Genomic DNA, 19,390 nt, shown 5'->3' on the forward strand with positions numbered 1-19,390 from the left:
TGTGAGAGAGGTTCCTAAGGCCTAGGCCTTGAGCCGGCACTAGAGATTCCTGGAACCTAGTTTTATGACATCAAATGGACCCATCACAAATGTCATAAAAACCACATTATGATATTTGTCAAAATTCAGCAATAAAATAAACTTCAGATGTTCATATAGTGATTGAAAAAGGTAACAAAAAATGTAAACATTGTGCCAATGACGGCCTGTCTAGGCTACAAAAAATCACATACAGACTTGCCTCTGATGCTTCAAGTGCTAAAATAAATACAGCACACAATAGATAGGCAAATGGTTGTTAACAAAGTTCAGAACCTTGTACATTGAAGGAAGATAAATAAATGTACACCCACTTGTCATGTACTTAAATCTAGATTTGGTTTATAGATTCCTTACATATTTCACAAATCAACCTGAACCAGTATGGTTTGAATCAATCTTCTAATAGTTGATAAGCAGACAGGGAATGCTGAATTACCAATTTAAGACTTTGACCTGCAATAAATAAATCTGGTTAAAAGACGCAACAACTACATATAACCAAAAAGAAAATAACAGAAACCGTGGGAAAATTTGGAACCATTAAGATTCATCAAAGCTCATGCAGCATTACCACAAACTGACAATAGTAAATAGTACACTACCTAATCATAGCATTTGAAGGTGCACAATCACATCCATTGCAAAATCTTTGCAGTTCCAGGACACAGTTTTCACCTCCGCTTGCAGACTTGAGTTAAACTTCTACTGATACTTTCCTTAGTGACTTTACTTCCTATTCTTTTGGGCCCATGTAGGTCCATATATTAACCCCCCCCCCCCCCCCCCCCCCCCCCCCCCCCCACTTGTCCCAAATGTTTTCAATTCTAAGGCCTTAAATTGTAAACAAAAATTTCTCAAAATTGTAGAATGATAACTAATATTTTTAAAAGAAAAGATATGTGGGTTTTGCATTTTTTTCCTCATCTTCAAGAAGGCCCAAAATATTGAGCCAATAGAAATCCAACACAATTGAAACCCTAAATTGTTTCACACAAAGTTGTTATGAGTTTGTTATGAATGTCCCGAATAATCATTGTAAATCAATTTTCCTAACAACTTGTAAAAAGCTATATAATATTATTATTAAAATCTAAATGCAAAAACTATATTAGCAATTTTGTATCTCAAAAAGCAAGAATGGTTTTTAAAACTTTTTTTTTTTTTTAAAGTTGAATAAATAATATTTCAATATTAAAAAATTCACTAAAAAAATGCATCACCTTAGGCCCTAAATATAGCCCTAGACATCTCAACTGATTGACTCCATGAGTTTTATAATTCTTAAATGGGAGGGGTGGGGTACTTGTTGAAGCACATGTTTTTTGCACCTAAAATTTTTGGGTTCTATAGTATAGAATCAATAATGGAGCCTTGAGAAAAACAATTTGTCTCCTAACGTGTCTTGTTTGTGCCTTTAGTAGAAACTGAGTTGTGTTAAAGGGACAGTGTAAAAAAGTTGCAATATGGATGGTATAAAGAGAAGGAGATTTTGCTCGAACAGGGGAAGGTGGGGCTACCCTTAGTCGATACTTCGAGTTTTGTAGGGGGAAGTGCGTCTTTTCTGTTCTACAAGACAAGAGGAAGTTACTTGTGGAATGAGAAAATCAAGGAATCAGCCATACCATTTTAGATCAAGATATACATTTCCGTGAAGCTTATTTGAAGTGTGCTCATTTTGGGCAGGACTCTGATATGGGCTTGGGTTCAAGGTGGGTTAAGGACTGGCTGACTATATTTGTTCATAAAATTTCTTTATCTTTTATTATATATATGCATTCAAGTATATGATTGTATATAGTCATATGTATTTGTCTATTTTTGATCACTTTGTAGTCTATACTACTTAACAGGGTGGATTGAGTTTTGTCACCAATCCATCATATGATTATATCTAAACTCAAGTTCTGTTCAGAATTGTGTTATCTGAGACCCATCCTAACTACTTTAGGATTGTTTTGAAGAATTGTTTCAAATTCATATAGATATTACTATTTATTTTCTCCTACACTGGAAAAGGGCAACCTATGGATGTGTGGGCATCCCACTCTATTTTCAAAGTACTGAGACTTCTTTCTACTTTCTGCAGTCATTTTATTGTGAACTTTTGTGGGTAATGCTTTGTATTTTCTTCCCTTCCCTCTTTGAAATGTGTATGGTTGGAGTTAGGGACCACAGTAAATTTCTATGTAGAATATCCTTTGGTGGGACCCAAGAAGAAAATGGTCGTCTCTATTCTCTTCATGTCCCAGTTATTGGATAAAGTGTTGTGGCCTCAGTGGACCTTACATTTTCTCCATAATTGAAAGAGTTGCCCCACAAGTATTATTGAACTGTAATCCTACAGGAATCATCTATAATCTTAGGAGGAAATTGTGCATTAAAAATAATGAATATGTTCATTGAATTATCTAGCCTCGGAAACAAAAGTAATTCAATGCTTCTGTTGGATACAGTGACATGGAAACTTCGTAAAAATCAAGGCCTCAAAGATGATACAGACATCATATTGTTATGTCTTTAATGCATTAGTTTGTTTATGACTTTTTTGGGGGGTGGGAGATTTGCCTTATTTTGGATATTTGTTCACCAAAGTGATTACTTCAGTATGTACATTTATTATGCATTTTTTTGTCTTGATAGATGACTACAGCTGATTATTTCTTTAATAGTACAACAATAATTTTCAGATGGACCCCAATAATGTTAATCATTGCATGTGAGCTATCTTGAATTTGGTTTTTTATGGTCTGTTATTGTCTAATTACTGTGGTAGTTCTCTACAGCCTGTGTAAAGTTTGGGAATCCTGTTGTAAGTCTCTACCACCAGGAGATTGCAGGTTGCCTCTTCTTTTTAACCATCACTCTCGTTTGGGGGAGCTTATTTGGCTCATATACAAATTTTTAAAGCTTCACTTTTTCTAGGTACAACTATATTTTTCCTCAAGTTATTATTTAAGTCCAATAAGCCAATGAAAAATAAGCTCTCCCATATGACTTCAAGGCGTATTCTTGTTATGCTAGTACTTTGCTGACATTCTTGTACTGGATAGTGGCCCATTCTATAATTTTATCATGTGTATTGACTGCCATTATCAATTTTACGGTTATTATGAGAGTTGACTACTTAATTTCTTTTTAGTTACTCTTCTTGTGTTATGACAAATATGAGTGTATCTTAGAGAACTTTTTGTTAGACTTTGAGACATCATACAGATATAGTACCTATCATGTTCAGCTTGTTCCGTGCTAAGTTCATATTGCTGTTGTTCTGTTCTACAGTGTTTCAGTAGTTTTATGTTAGATGAGATTACAGTGTTAATCCTCTTATTCCTCTATAAGCTTTCAAGTTCTCTGGGATTTATTTGTTAGGGTGAAACTTTCTTGAAGTGTGATGAGATTGACTTCTTCTGAAGTATGATGATATCTTCAACTAAACAAAGGGTGATGAGGTCATCTTTTTCTGTAAGAATATGGAGAACAAATGCTTTAATGATTCTTTAATCATCTGTTTTACTTATAAAAAAAACAAATGCTTTTATGAATGGTCCATTTTATTTTCCATTTGATGGTGTCCAATAGTGACTAGGGGACAGGAAAACATCATTTGCAACTAACCAATTGAAAGGATTGCACTAACATAAAAGTTAAGAGCTTGAATTAGTTGCTGGTTTCTCTTGAAGTATTTCTTTCTTTCTTTTTTTCTTTTGCTTCCATTTTTGTTTTCAGTCATCTTCCTTAACTGTCTCTTTGGTGGGATTCTTGTCTGAACTTTCAGATAGGGAAATGCTATATCTTGATCAATTTATGTTACTATCAGAGCACAAGGGTTCAAGTTTCACACATATGAAATTGCTTCAGCGTTACCACACACACACGCCTATTTTTTTTTTTTGCTTTAACTATACAATTGCTCTTGAGACGATATGCAAACTAGTTTAGTTTTAAGCTGTTGGTTACAAATCTGGTTCCATTAAATTCTTGTTGAATGAATAAGTAGGATAAAATACTTATCAAGGAAGAAAACCAAAATTGGGGGCAGAGGCAGAGCAGTTATCTTATTTGTTGATATGACTTTATCTTTATATTTGTAATTTTTTTAAAAAAAATCTTTTCTTGTTCACTGCTCTTCTCATTTTGTGCTTTCAGTTACTCAAGAAAGCAGTTGTTTGAGTTATGTTTGTGTGCACTAACGTGCACACTTGTCTCCCCCCTCCCCTTTTTGTCCTTGGGTAGGGGGGGTTGTTATTTGTTAATATTTTGTGTGCGTGCACTTGTCGCGGAGAGAGAGAGAGAGAGAGATTTAGCATTTGATCAAGAGGGTAAGACAATCTTTTATGTTGGAACTAACTTCCCACTAATGGGTGGTTTCTCAATCCTCATAGTTCCATGTAGGCACCAGGCTCTATGTCTTTTATAAACTTAGGGTATGCAAGTATTAGGGAGGCGGTAATGAGGCCCCTTTGGTAGCTGCATGAATATGCACAAAGCAAAATAAAGAAAGAGAGCTTGCATGGACCCTATCTATAGATAAAAAGCAACCAGAATAACAAACTTTTTTGTTTTATTGGTCGTGTGCTCTCTTTCTTCTTGTGTTTTGCCTTTAAATAGCACAAGCCACTTACCCGCCAAGTTAAAATCCTCTTAATTGTCCTATTGTGCTCTCTCTTCTATTCTCTTGTTCTGCTTGCCTGGTATGTCCATATTGATCTTTGTCTACTCAATACCAACATGGTCGTCCTGAGCTATTCTTCGTTCCCTGCTTTGAACAGCCTGCCAATTTTCTTGAGTGGAAAGTTATAGGAGAAAAAGAGGGGGAGAGAAATGGCGTCTAAAGGTAGAGTTTTCAGGGCAACGTTTGGAGCTCTTGTATTTGTTGGTGTCATCTGGTTTATAACAGTTGGAATCCTAGCAAACCGTGCAAGTAAAAGATCAACAATAACAGTTCAATCATCTCAAATCTTCAAGTACTGGAAGCTGATTGCAAGAGAGAAGCATGCTGTTCAGTGGGATTTCAATCTTAATTATGTGAGCAAGAGAAGAGTACCTAATGGTCCTGATCCCATTCATAACAGGTACATGCTTTCTGTTGATCAAACATATATCATGTAATATATGTGGGACAAGACCCAAAGAAGAAAATCTAATGTCTGAAATTGCATACTACATTCTATTTCATAATAGCTCCAAATCTCAGTGTGGTTTTCACTTTTCAGGCTTGACAGCGTCTTTCAAAAATAAGTGTCCCTACTCATTACTCTTCTTGTAAATGTGATGAGAATGACCATTTCTTTTGATGAGAGAAATAGAGAAAATTTTAATCTATGTTTCCTTCTTTTACTTTCATTTACCATTTCTTCTTCTGTTTTGGTACCACACAAGAACATCAAGAATCAAACTTCACCCAGTTCTTCTTTAGCCCTTTGGTAAATTAAATTATAGCTAAGGTGGTAAAATTTTAAAAGAACCATTATGCACTCATCTATGACATGCGTCGAAGTTGATGATAGTTTTTTTTTTTTTTTTACCAAAAGCTTCTTTGAACCAATCTTTCTCTTATTTTGATGAAACAACAAATAAAGACATCGGGGGAAGACGTGGACCACTTTATGGAAAGTTAATATAACTCTTAACGCTCCACTAAAAGAGTCCAGACCATCATTCACGTAAAAAGTTTGCTGTTCAATACGACGAGATTTGCTGCCCATATAATTAGGCTCTTAATGACAACTATATATTATACTATAAATTCTCCTAATATTTTAGGTTAAAGCTACTGAGTTGGAAGGTTCTCGATTAATAAATTATAATCATAGTGTTGCACGTATTTGTTTATTTAAAGATAATTCAATTGTTATAAGTAGAGGAAAGAGATTTAAAATCTTGATTCTTTTCACAGAAGACTATGCGCAAACTACAATGCTCTTGAAGTCCTGATAGTATTTCATTTTTGTGTATTTTACTATTATATTGTAATAGTAATATAGAACTATTTTTCTCTTTCATGTTAACATTAACATCTTTTATAATGTTTATCCAGGAGAGCAGTGAAGACAGGACAGCCACCTGGACGAACCTAAAGCATCAGAGGGAATGTGAAAGCATTGGAAATTGTGTGGATGGGCAATGTACAAGAGATTTTCTAGATTTACGATCCTTTCAATTATTAGAAATCCCAGTTGAAATGCGATGGTGCCCCCCTGAACACTATTGCCATAACTGGGGTCTGAGTGCTTAGATATTTTGTAGTTAGATTCTCTGCAATTCATGCAGGTACAATATCATTTTGTTCCAGCCTTAGTTAGATTTGTGGTGATTAGTTTTTGAAAAGATACATATGGAGGAGGTTAGTAAATTAAGTTCTTTTGTTCACTCCAATGTTCCAAACATTCTCTTAAGAGCTAGCTCTAACATGGTCAGTTTCTCCCAGACAAAAATGCATGAGAAGCCTGAGAAAGATTGAGCTTTTGGAGGTATCCCCAACTAAGTGTTTGCTTGTCCTTACTTGAATGCTTTAGAGAGAGATTCATGGGAAGGAATTTACTTTGCAAGGAAAAAAAAAAAAAAAAAGGAAAAAAAAGAAGAAAAAAAGCAAAGTAGATACAATAAGAGAAAGGAACACTATCCTAAAAAGGTTCTATCTCAATACACGATGAGTGAAGCCTGTAACATATTTTATTAATCCTGCTTGTTGTTGCTTTGGTTTGGCATTTCTTTTTCTTTGAAGTGGTTTGTTTGATTTGTGCTCCCAACTAAAGCAATTCCGAAATCAATTGTATTCTTTTTCTTGCTTTTGTTTTGTTTATTTTTGTTTTCTTTTTTCTCTTTAAAAGGGACGGTCCTTAGGCAATATATTGTCCTTGCTAGTTCCCTTCACCCCTCAAAAGAAACTGATAAGGATTCCATTGAAAACATTGGGACAATTAATTCATAGAATATTTATCCTTCCAAAGTGAAAATGGATGAATAAAGAAACAAAGATAACATATAATGAAATTGAATGGAAAACATACTTTGTATGTCTCTAAAAAAGAATTATATTTATAATAAAGTGATTAAATTGTACGCTCAACTTAGAGCAGCCTTCTTTCTTTTTTTATACTTCTTTTTCAGATTTGAGATTAACCGTGAAACAAAATATATAATGATATGCACAAGAACAAAATATATGATAATATGCACAAACACGTGTAATTGTACGTAGCATGTTATTTCAAAGAAAAAAACAAACAAAAACATACTTTGCATGTTACCGGGCATGAAATTTTTTTATAGCTTTTGAACACCCCCATATTATTAGATATGCATTTAGAAGTAAGACAAAGCATGAAATGATGAAATTCATCCCTTGGCACAGTTATTTTTTTAATGATAAGTTTTTTTCCACTATAATTAGTGGTGGTTAGTAGCAAAACTAAATGAATCTCTCTCCAAGGTGAAAAAGGAAGAAGCAATTTCTGATATTTGCTTTTTCTTTTACTTTTTCTTTGCTTCTTTTTGGGTTTGATTTTGATTGGATCGAGAAGGAAAGACTTGGTCCAAAGTAACTTAGATTCAAAATTAAGTTCCTTTTTTGTTGCATGGGAGACAGATTCCGATCTTGGGCAGTTCTTTTGATTGAAAGACTGTTAGTTTTGTCATTATAATATATAGACCCTGATGACCTTTGTGCCGCATGGTTCATCGACCAAAACGATTGATAAAGATCTGGGTCACAGCATTGTTGTTGGTATCACCCCCATTATATGTGATCAATTGGACTAACGTCACTAACCAATTTTTTCCATGAACATTGTACTAACACCTGAACCTGCTTGTAATTCCCAAGATTGTATTGAATGAATAATATTCTTGTTCTAAATTACTAAATTGTATTTTTGGTTTCTCAAATGTGGAGTGCTTCAACATTTTGTTAGTCGCGTAAACAATATATGACCGGAAAATAAATGAAATTACCATGCTGTTACATTTTAGATTTTTGAGAGACCAAAAAGGTATTACACCCCATATTACGTATTTGTGGGGATTGAAGTTGAACTGAATGGGCAGGTATCCTTGGTCAAACATAAAAAGGAAAATGAAATTGTAACCATCTGGTGCAATTGGTTGATATTGCTAATGGAGTTGTTATGAACTTAGCTGTTTATAAATAGTATGCACTTGAGAAAAAAGCTTGTTTACGATGAGCTAAGTCATAGCCTAAATTTAGGCTTAACTATTAAATAAGCCGAGTTGAAATACAATAATGTGTTCGTGAAAAAATTTGTGAGTGTGAGGCTTGAAGTGTATATAATATTTATCTATCTATCTGTATGTATATGTGTATTGATATAAACTTGAGATTGGATTGTGTAAGTATATAAATATATTTAATTATTTATAACATAACAAATTATTATTCGTAATTCATTAATAATAAAAACAATTTATTTTGTATGAAAAATTATATATAGTTTTTAACAGTATAATAATAATAAATCTAATTTTATAAGTTCATAAACAAACATTATCCATCTAGTTAACTCAATTATTGTTATTGGAAAAAAAAAATATACCCCCTTTGAGTGATTTTCCCTAAAAATATAGAACTCCCTTGAAGTTTTGAGTGTAACACTTAACCTCCACGTGATATATTTTCATATGTTAATCATTAAATGTGTAACACTTAACCCCCTTGACGTTTATGAGTGTAACACAAAATCTCTTAGTGGTAGTGCTTTATATGAAAATGCAATTTTAAATATGAACATGTATTATCATACAAGCAAATCACTATTTATTTTATTGGATTTTTAACCATTTAACATATAAAATATATATATATATATATATCACATTAGTGTTACATTTAAAATTTCAAGGATTCCTTGTTTTATGATAAATCACAAGGGGTTTTGTGTACTTTTTTCATTATTATTTTAACTATAATTTAGTTATCAATTATTAGTGTATATTTTTTTGATGAACAATTATTAGTGTATATATAGAGAGAAGAAATACTAAAAATATTATTAAGAAAACCTAGCCAAATCGGCTAAAGTCACAGCAAGGAGGCATGCAGGAACATCCTCCATCCACACTAATAAATTGCTAACATGTCTAGCATGACAAGTAAGGTTATGTGCTACAGAGTTACCTTGTATATGAGTATGGGAAAAAAAATAACGACATTGAAGGCCTCTAATTTAACATTCACAATAAGGTGGCCAAAAGAAGCAAAAGACTCCTCGTCGCTTAGGAGAGCTTTGATTACCACTTATGAGTCCCCCTCTAAAATATTGGAAAGAAAACCAAGGTCTTGGGAAAATTTTAAAGCTCGAAACACTGCAAGTGCCTCCAAGTTGATGGTGGGAGAGAAATTGTTTTAAACACTGAAGCTAAAACCCACCCTCCGCAATCTCAAAAAACTATCCCAATGCCCACCTCCCTAGATTCTTTAAAAACAACTCCATCGAAGTTAACTTTAAGGAAATGGTCGGGGGAAGTATATATTTGTGAAGGGATAATATATTTTAATTATAGCATTTACTATATATGGAAAAAAGAATAAGGTATTAAGCAACTCATGACTAAGCTTGAGTTTATTTTACCAAAAAAAAAAAAAAAAAAACCAAGCTTGAGCTCAACTTGTGTGGGCAATAAAATTAAATAGATAACTCTAAACCTTAAATATTAGGCTTGTATTGACTCGATTATAACCCTAATTTCTAATGTAGCCAAGTAATTTTTTGAAATAGGTGAATAGGTTGGGACTTTGGAGTTGGGACCCCTAACTTTTTTCATTGAAATACTAGACAGTGTACACGGCATGGGCGTGCAGACAAGAACTAAAAAGAGAAAAAGTATAAAAAAAATTTGGAAAATAAAGTTGGAAAGAGGAAATGACAGAATGACACAACGGAGATAGTGTATATACCATGCTTATGCGGGGGAAAAGAAAACATTACAAAGATGTAAGATATGTTAAAAATTTGAAAAGAATAAAGGGAGGGAGCTATCCAAAAATAAAACAATGATAGTGATCAAGAGAATTTAGGACATTGGAGAGAAAAAGGAGAGGGCAAAAGGACAGAGAGACTAGGAAATGTATTAACATTTATTAAATATCTTATATTTAGTTCTAATTTTAAAATTTTAAATTTTTAATAATTAATAACAGTTTGAGTAGAGTTTGCGGTGTGCTTTTGTGTTAAAACTTTATTTTCTCTCTATTGTGTGTGCATTTATTTCTCCAAAAAAATTTTTGGATTGTTTAGTCATGATAAAACATATCAAGTTAGTCATTACCTAGAAGGATTTGACACTTTAAATTTAGCTCTTCTTCTCACTCAGGGTAATAATATGTTCCAAAGGTTTGGTTGTATACTCGCTAAAGCAATACATGAGTTAGGTTTAAAATATCAAGGGACGGTTCACTCGGTATCCAATATAAGAGTTAATTAACAATAATTTTTTGGGATTGTTTAGTCGTGCTAAAACATATCATGTTAGTCATTAAATCATTAACATTTATATATTTTTTTTAAACTTATGAAATATTTTAATTAAGTTAATTGCAATCATGGAGACCCTAGCAAATAAAATTGAATTGTCATAATTAATTTATTTTTTCATCTTATTAGCAACTAAATGTTTACTTAGTTATGATTTTTCCTTTCAAGTTATCCCTAAATTAAAATCTAGGCTCTGCTACTTGGTTAATGGAAAAACTTATCAAATCTTTGAAAACCAAACCTTTAAAATTTGGGTGCCAGATGACTATAAAAAAATAAAATAAAAAAATAATTCATAAATCAAATGATTACACCACATCACTATACATGTTATAAAATTATTATTAATTTTTGTTGTGTATGTAGGACTCATTTGACAAACTCAAACAAAATCAAGCCTTTTTGTAAAGCCCAACAAGTTCAAGTAAGCTAGTGAAATTAACTTACGAGCTGGAGCTAACACTAATATCTTATGTTGCTTTTTTCAAGATTTTTTTTTTTTGGGTAATAAAATGAAGAAATCTAAAATCTGTATTTACAATCAAATACAAGCCCAGGTTAGTCCAGCCCATTTTACTGCCCCAACTAAATAAGCCTGCTAGAGGGCAAGCCCAATTGGCTCATGTCTAGTCACTCATGGTTAGAATCAGTTTCTGTTTTCCACTTGGATTGTCTCTAGATCCAGTTTCTGTTTTCCACTTTTTTTCTTTTTCTTTCTTTTTTTTTTTTTTTTTTTTTTTGTAGAGGACATTTTTTTTTGGGTCAAATATAGAGGGACATATATAGTTTATTATCCACTAACTTCAAATAATGATAATAAATCTGTAACACATTCATTCATATTGGTTGGTTTTGGATTTGTTTGAACTTTGAATAAATTTATTTTTTTATATATATTTTTTAAAATGGAATTTGTTGAAGAATCTTATCTAAAATAAGTTTTAAAAAAAAAAAAAACTACTTGCTCAAAATAAAAAATAGGGTGAATTGCAAATTACACCCCTAAAGTTTGGGGGTAATTGGATTTTACACTCTAAAGTTTCAGAATTTAGATTTTACTCTCTGAAGTTCAAAGTGTTTGGATTTTACACCATAATATTTCAGAACTTGAATTTTACCCCTTAAAGTTTACGGTTGTTTGGATTTTACACCCCTAAATTTTGAAACTTTAGGATGTTTTTCAAAATTTTAGGAAGTAAAATCCAAACACTTCTTAATTATAGGGGTAAAATCTAAATTCTGAAACGTTAAGATATAAAATCCAAACATCACCAAACTTCAGAGGGTAAAATCTAAATTCTAAACTTCAAGTGTAAAATCTAATCATCTCCAAATTTTAAGGTGTAATTTGCAATTTAACTTTAAAAAAAAAAAAAAAAAACGCCTATCATTAGTCATCATTACTGGATTCTTAAAAAAAAAAAAAAAAAAAACTTTATTTCAAAGAAAACAAAAATGTACACGAGGGAAATTCGAAACTACAACTATAGATGACGCGATAAATCATTCTAATTCCTTAAACTTCGTGCAAGGACTAGGAGCCGAAACACGTAAAATCAAATCTCAACTCAACTGAACAGCAAACAACTCACTGTTGTTGTTCCACACGGTTGGGCCCACGGATTTTTAACCCGAAATCCTACGTGGCACAAATTATAACCACCAGATCAAAAACCCGTTGAGAATAGCGCGTCTCTCACCGTGGACCCCGCAGATAAGGTTAAAGAAAATTTTCAGCCAATTTTTTTATTTGACTATTCTCTGTTGTTATAATATCCCATCCCCATTGCATTCAAACTTCTCTCTCTCTCTTTCCTCACCTAAAAATTTATTGTGACTTTTATAATAATAAAGCACTGAAATTTTTTTTTTATTTTTTATTTTGTTCTTCTTCTTCGAATTTCGAAATCGAATTTACCAAAAAAAGAAGTTGAAGCTGTGTGTGAGAGAGAGAGCAATGGGGCTTGTGCTTCGAAACCAGAAGGTTGCGTTAAAGGTCGAATCAAATTGCCGAAGAAAAGAAGGAGCTGCCGGAAACGAAGAAGAGGTTCAAAACGCCACGTTTCGTTCAAGGACAATCTTCAGTTTGAGAACAACATTGATCGATCTCACTTCAACCCTACCTTCCAAATCCAAGGTCGTCATTCTCATTCATTCATTCATTTCTCACTTTTTATTTTTATTTTTAATATTGATTTATTGAATTAATCAGTATTTATTGTGACGAAAATCAGGAAGCTTAGATGTTGCTTGGTTCGATTCCTCTTCAATCATCGATTCTGAACGTGACGACGAGTTTTATAGTGTTCGCGACGGTATAATATTTAATATTTAATATTTTTGTTTTTTTTTTTTTTTTGAATTTTTGGTTTTGAATTGAGGAGAAAGGATTTTGATTACGTGTAGATGCGTTTTCGCTGAATGGTTCTGAATCGACGGTGAGCATGTCGTCGCGAAAGGATTTGAATCTGCCGAGGGAAGCGAGGCCTCAATTGAATTTGGATGGTTCTAGTAATGAGGGTGGTGCGAATGCTTGCTTGCCTCGTCTTGCGTCTACGGGCACTGGCCTGGCGGGTTCGCGGCGAAAATTGATTTCGAAGGTTTCCTTTAAATTGAGGGAAGCTCAAGCTGATTTAGCAGCTGGTGAGTGTGTTTCTGAATTTTGCTTTTTGTCATTTATTTTGTTATGTTTTAGTGATATTGGAGCTTATAGTTATAGGTGTAATGTAATGTAGCTAAACATGATTGATGATGATACAATTAGAAGGGTGAGTTATTAATATATGTTAGTTTAATTTGATAGGAGAGAGAAATAGACAACGGAAGTGAAAATTAAACGTGGTTCAACCTTACACATACATTTATTACAGAAAGGCTTTAAAGAGGCTATATTTTTAATAAAGGCAAGGCTTCGGTCCAGTGCTCCTGTGCACGAAATGTTGATACACATGTAAGCATTCTATTGGGTTTAGTGCATAGGAGCACTGGACCCATGTTTTGTCCAAATAATAATCCTAGGATGTAGTACAAGCTATAATGTGCAATTAGTATAAGTTGTATATGTACAGTTGAATCTAGACTGCTATCTTTAATGGTGAGTAGTTGTCTTTGTTTTGCATTTGTGATCGTGGTGAAATTTGGTGTGTTCTTCTCATTTTTAGTATAATGTGAAATAGGGATCTAGTGACCATGCTGTGTCCAAATAATAATGCTAGGACATAGTACAAGCTATAATGTGGAATTAGTGTAAGTTGTATAGGTACTTTGAATCTAGACTGATTACTCTAACAGTGAGTAGTTGTCTTTGTTTTGCATTCGTAATTGTGATGAAATTTAGTTTATTCTTCTCATTTTTAGTATAATGTGAACTAGTTCTTTGGTAAGATAGTTGATTGGTAGACCAGAAGCTCAAGTACATGATCTTTTGTTTTGTCTCAGTTTCACCCAAGGCGCTTCGGCAAAAACCAATGGCGGGTACCTCAATTCCTTACTGCCCAGTAGAGAAGAGAATGCCTGATTGTTGGTCACCGATTGAGCCAAGTGCCTTCAAAGTCAGGGGAAAGAATTATCTTAGGTGAGTACGTAATACTTTTATTAGGGTTACATTTACTTCATAGTCATGGGAAGTGAGCAGGTATTAAGGTGTGAACTGTGGATGCCTTTCTACTTGAGTTTTTTGTTATCTTCTTCTGCGTGTTTCAATTAACCGAAATTTACTTGGCAGGGATAAAAAGAAAGAATTTGCTCCAAACTGTGCTGCGTATTATCCTTTAGGAGCTGACCTCTTCTTATCTCAGAGGAAAGTTGATCATATTGCCCGTTTTTTCGAACTTCCTCATATAATTTCAGCTGGAGAACTGCCTTCAATACTTGTTGTGAATGTTCAGGTATCCATGTATTTCATTTTCTTTGTCTGAATTTTGAACCTTGCATCCCTTTTCATTGCTAGTGGAAAGATGCTGCAAAGAATTGTGGTTCTTAATATCCAACTATATTGTCTTTGCCAGACATTTGGTGATATTATTTTGTTAAATCCTACAGGGGCATGTTTAATGTATAAATATGCTTGTAACTCTTTGTACACTAGGAAGGGAAACCATTTTATTTTATTTAAAAAACCATTCTTTTTCACCTGCAGATACCATTATATCCAACTACCATCTTTCAAAGCGAAAATGATGGAGAAGGAATGAGTTTGGTTCTTTTCTTTAAGCTATCTGAAAGTTATACAAAAGAGCTTCCCTCTCATTTCCGAGAAAATTTAACTGTAAGTTGGATGCATCTCTACCTTTTTGCTCCTTAACTTTTGCTAAATGTTTCTAGATGTAATTCCTAAAGCTCTTTATCTTTGAATATGCAACCCATGGTATCTCTCTGACTCTGTTTTTTGTGTTTATATGGTATGCTTAACTTTATTAACTAGAATTTTTATGTTTCTTTCCTTGACAGAGGTTGATCAATGATGAAGTGGAGAGAGTTAGAGGTTTCCCTGTAGACACAATTGCGTCTTTTAGGGAGAGATTAAAAATCTTGGGCAGAGTAGCAAATGTAGAGGATCTTCATTTAAGCGCTGCTGAGAAGAAGCTTATGAATGCTTACAATGAAAAACCTGTTCTCACACGTCCCCAACATGAGTTTTACTTGGTAAGTTTGTTAAATTATTATATTCCATTAGAGTGATTGTACTTTATTTCTCATTGAAATTTTTTTTTTTTAAATTTTCGTGGTGAGCAATCACTAGCTGTTATTTATATTACACTTATCTGATATTTATGATACAATGTGCACAATGTGGTGGATTAAGGTTGCTTGTGTATTTCTCTTTGGGGGATCAAAGATAAATTTGAAAGTGAATAAGAAAGTCAGTATTGGTTTATGTGGATCTTGTTTGCCTCATGTAGTCCTGTGATTGCAAGAATCCTTCTCTTTCTCATTTTATTTTTCATTCATAAAGCTATAAGTTCTAGCAGGAAAACTGCAATAGAAGTTTATATTCACCACTAGAATGAGCCGAAATTATTCATCCCTATAAAAGTCCTTAGCTAAAGTAACTATTGTTCTAGTGAATTTGCATATTTAAGTTTGACATGACTGTATAAAGATCAGTGAAATTACATAAGAAATTCGTCTTACTCAATGTTTTTGATTTATTTTTATATGAACATTGTTGCAGGGGGAAAACTACTTTGAAATTGATTTAGATATGCACAGATTCAGCTACATTGCCAGAAAAGGTTTTGAAGCATTCCATGACAGACTACAGTCATGTATTTTGGATTTCGGCCTGACAATTCAGGTAAGTATATTAGTTGAGATTCTCAGACAGCTAATCTTTAGTTTTTGTGAAAATTCATATCTAACCTATGCTGCCCCTCTTTGTTGATTTGAAACAGGGGAACAAGGCAGAAGACTTGCCAGAGCATATGTTATGTTGCATAAGGTTGAATGAAATTAACTTCACTAAATATAAACAACTGGGCTTTTGATCAACAAGTGTTTGAATGCTGTAAGGTTTTCCAAACAATGGAGAATCAACGAAGACTATCGACCCCAATATCTATTTATTTATACATCCTCCCTTGTGGGCACCTTAACAAATTAGATTTTGTGGTCTCCAATTTTGCCACTTGAGTGTCCTCAATTCGTTTGTACAGACCAAGAGAATGTAATAAAAATGCTCTCATTTTTTTTTTCCTAAAATTATTGTATATATAATAAGACATGTTAATAATTTGATATCAAATATTAAATCTATTAGCTGTTCGGATTTTCCTAAAATTATTCCTTTGGTATGGCGTGTCTAAGTACTAACTCGATGCCTTTTGTCTGGCTACGCACAAGCCTGGGTTTATAAAATCTTAAAGAAGCATATCCCATTCTCTGTTGACTAGTTCTTGATTTGGGTGTCTATTAGGCTTTTAGAGTTCCCATCTAATCATGTGGGTGGGTGTAATCCCCTTGTCTAAATCAAATTCATTGGAAATGGTTCTAAGATGTTGATCTGGAAACTTAAATTCAATACCACATGGATAACATTATCTTCATGAGAAATGTTATGTTCATTATATTTTCATAATAAATCTTAAGTGACAAGTTGTCAATAATTGTTACAAGCAAAGAAAAAAGTAATTTAAATGGTGGATACAAATTATAACCAGTAATAGTTTACCATATAAGATTTGTTGTGAAAGTATTGTGAAAATAGTGTGGACGTAACACTTTTCTTTTCTATCATGCATAACTTAAAATTAATTTCCAACCTACCTTTTTCATATTTTAATGAGTTGAATATGCATTTTGAAAAATTCATTATTGGATTACATTTTCCTTTTATACCTTCTATTCTTGCAAAATATCAAGATAATAAAGTGTGAGGATTTTGATCGACAATATCATTTGACATGATAATATAAACAAAGGTTTGCATCCTTGGTCATTTCACTCATTTTTGAAGAAAGAGTCAATCCTGAAGCTGCTGAAAGTGTGCAATATGGGAAAGCTTGCTTGAGTGAAATTAACCCAAAAGTGAAACTATAAAAGCTGCTTAAGCGAAGCTTAGTATCCGTTTGGATTGCGTTTCTGGTGCTGCATTTGTGTTTGCGTTTTCCTTTTTTTTTTTTTTTTTTTTTCTTAATTGAGAAGTGCGTTTCACGTGGGATTTTGTCTATCAGTGCACGAGACCCACTACCTCTTTGACAAGTAAAATTTTCATTGGAATGTGTTTGTCAGTGGGTCCTATGCTGTTCATGGGACCCACAAACATTTTTTTTTCAACAAAACTTTCATTAAAAATGAGTCTCACAGTATTATTCACACGTGTAAAAATTATTTTGTTACAGTGTTTTCAATTTTTAGTTTTCAGCAAGACTATCATTTAAAAAAAAAAAAAAATCTTTTAAAGCACAACTTGTTGAGTACAAGACGCGAACGATATTATTAGTTTATTACACATATCAAGGCAAGTCTTACTTAGTAAGTCTCTCACAACCCCTCTTGGTTTTGTTTTTGACCTTGAATCCTCATGTTATACATTAATTTAACGAAGATTTTCAAAAAGCCTTGTCTTGTGCTTCATAGAAAAATAATTTTATTTTCCCAGTGATAAATTGATCCCCAAGAGATTGTTTTAGAGTTTGAAATCACCGTCATTTTAGTGAGGTTCATTGTTACAAATATTCAGGGAGGTTTTTTTGGAGGGCAAGAAGTTTTGGTTTGTAGTTGAGAGAGTAAGTTTTGGTTTATAGGATTCAAGAGTTTCTAAGACTACTGCAATAGGAAGGGAAGTGGGCCGTTGCATAGGTCATGTGAATGGTTAGGATACAAAGATTTTGAGTGTTCTGACTAATTGTAACTATTTATGAATTTTCTATGAGATTGTTTGCATGCCAGGGTGGTTTTTTCCATTAAGGAAAACTAGTCTAAGTACCTTACTACAATTCAAGGCTGTTTTTGGTGCCAAACCTGCTCATTATTTGGTCTGGACTCTGTGGTAAAAAGACTTGTTTTACTTTGTGGGGAGCTACTCTGGCTTACCTTTTATGGATCATTTGGAGGGAAATAAATTTGAGAGTTTTTGAAGGAACAAAATATTCAAATGCTTAATTGAAATCTCAAATTTTGAGTGTGTTTTAATCGCTAATGTGGCACTTGGTAGTAATACTAGTGATATTGTGTCATTCAGCTGCTAAGTCTGTTGTTTAGTACGCTAATCCATTGTGTGTTTCTTAATTCGTAGGATGGTGATGGTGATTTTGTAGTGGATATCCAGTCTCCCGGTGCTCAGTGCTTATCATTTGATTATATGCAATAAGCGATAGTTTGGACTCTATATTGGAGTAGTTATTGTGACATTTTGATATTTATAATAAAGTTTCAAACTTTGACATATATACACATCATAGTTGGAAACTTTATTATAACATTCTAGACAATTGGAATGTATTCTTTTGTGCAGGACATTCTATATAGTTAGAATGTATTCTTTTGTGTAGGACATTCTACATAGTTGTGTAGAATGTATTATTTTGTTCATAACATTCAGACACTTGGGATGTATTATTTTGTGTATAACATTCTAGACATTTGGGATGTAATTATTGATATGGTGTAATTAAATATATTTAGTTTCTTGGTTTAATGTGGTATTGTATTTGCTATTGGAAAATATGAATTGTGGTTCATTACAATTGCTATAAAATATGTATTGGAAAATATGTATCGTAGGTACATTATAGGTGCTAAAAAAATTAAATTTTTTTAATAAAAAAAAATGACCTATTCTGGCACTAAAAACTGCTAGAATGGGTATGGGCATATGCCCTATGCCAGCGCTTTCAAAAGTGCTGGTATAGACATTTTTAATTATATTCATTGAAGACCTATACCAGCACTTTCAAGAACGCTGGAATAGGTACTGCATATGCCAACGCTTTCAAAAGCGCTGGTATAGGTTGTAATCATATTTTTGTGAATACCCTATAGGGGTGGTTATAAAACTGCTGGTATAGATAGACCTATACTAGTGCTTTTTAATAAACAAAAAGTGCCGGTATAGGCCCTGAAATCTGCTGGTACAAGTCTTCAAAGCTATTGGTAAGGGTTGTCTCGACCTAAGTAAAAACGCTGGAACAGGGTTTGAAAAGCGCCAAGACCTATCCCGGCACTTTGAAAAGCGCTGAGACCTATCCCAGCACTTTTGAAAAGCGTTGGTACAGCTCCGACAACCCTATACTGACTGTCACTGCCCGACAGTTTGAAGTGCCAAAAAAAAAAAAAAAAAAAAAAACAATGGGATAGGAATTTTGACCATATTATGATGCTTTCTGGGTCCGACAACCCTATACTGACTGTCACTGCCC

The 19,390-nt window shown here is 33.2% G+C and overlaps 2 protein-coding genes and 1 non-coding gene across 5 annotated transcripts; 2 read left to right on the top strand and 1 right to left on the bottom strand.

The window, feature by feature from the left end:
* Positions 1 to 132: 132 nt before the first annotated feature.
* On the bottom strand, positions 133 to 803 carry LOC112027504 (uncharacterized). The gene is made up of 2 exons (XR_010630027.1): positions 645 to 803; positions 133 to 495 (listed from the first exon to the last, which is right to left on the bottom strand). It is a non-coding gene; the product is annotated as an uncharacterized LOC112027504 (transcript).
* Positions 804 to 856: 53 nt separating this feature from the next.
* LOC112027511 (CLAVATA3/ESR (CLE)-related protein 25) lies at positions 857 to 6,507 on the top strand. 3 transcript variants are annotated; one of them, XM_065776256.1, is made up of 4 exons: positions 857 to 1,751; positions 2,826 to 2,879; positions 4,812 to 5,114; positions 6,080 to 6,507. In XM_065776256.1, exons 3-4 carry the CDS (start codon positions 4,864 to 4,866, stop codon positions 6,117 to 6,119), a joined length of 291 nt encoding a protein of 96 aa, XP_065632328.1. In that variant the 5' UTR covers positions 857 to 1,751; positions 2,826 to 2,879; positions 4,812 to 4,863; the 3' UTR covers positions 6,120 to 6,507. The 3 variants fall into 3 exon arrangements, with proteins under 3 accessions (XP_065632328.1, XP_023915951.1, XP_023915944.1); XM_024060183.2 differs by having other exon boundaries at positions 858 to 1,751; positions 2,826 to 2,964; XM_024060176.2 differs by lacking the exon at positions 2,826 to 2,879 and having other exon boundaries at positions 858 to 1,751.
* A 5,894-nt stretch (positions 6,508 to 12,401) lies between these two features.
* Positions 12,402 to 16,295, top strand: LOC112027876 (uncharacterized; the record flags this gene model as incomplete). Its single annotated transcript, XM_024060520.2, has 9 exons — positions 12,402 to 12,669; positions 12,767 to 12,847; positions 12,939 to 13,175; positions 13,971 to 14,106; positions 14,257 to 14,419; positions 14,671 to 14,799; positions 14,982 to 15,176; positions 15,706 to 15,828; positions 15,926 to 16,295. Coding segments are annotated over 9 exons (1,425 nt in total), but the record flags the coding sequence as incomplete, so codon positions are not given.
* Positions 16,296 to 19,390: the final 3,095 nt, after the last annotated feature.

The sequence above is a fragment of the Quercus suber genome, unplaced genomic scaffold, assembly GCF_002906115.3.
Source record: "Quercus suber isolate HL8 unplaced genomic scaffold, Cork oak 2.0 scaffold_131, whole genome shotgun sequence".
Taxonomy (NCBI): Eukaryota; Viridiplantae; Streptophyta; class Magnoliopsida; order Fagales; family Fagaceae; genus Quercus; species Quercus suber.

What these genes read in the sequence shown, in the direction of transcription:
- LOC112027511 (XM_065776256.1), top strand. Translation starts at nt 4,864, where the DNA reads ATGGCGTCTAAAGGTAGAGTTTTCAGGGCAACGTTTGGAGCTCTTGTA. An exon ending in CCTGATCCCATTCATAACAG is followed by an intron (nt 5,115 to 6,079) that starts GTACATGCTTTC and finishes ATGTTTATCCAG; the next exon opens with GAGAGCAGTGAAGACAGGAC.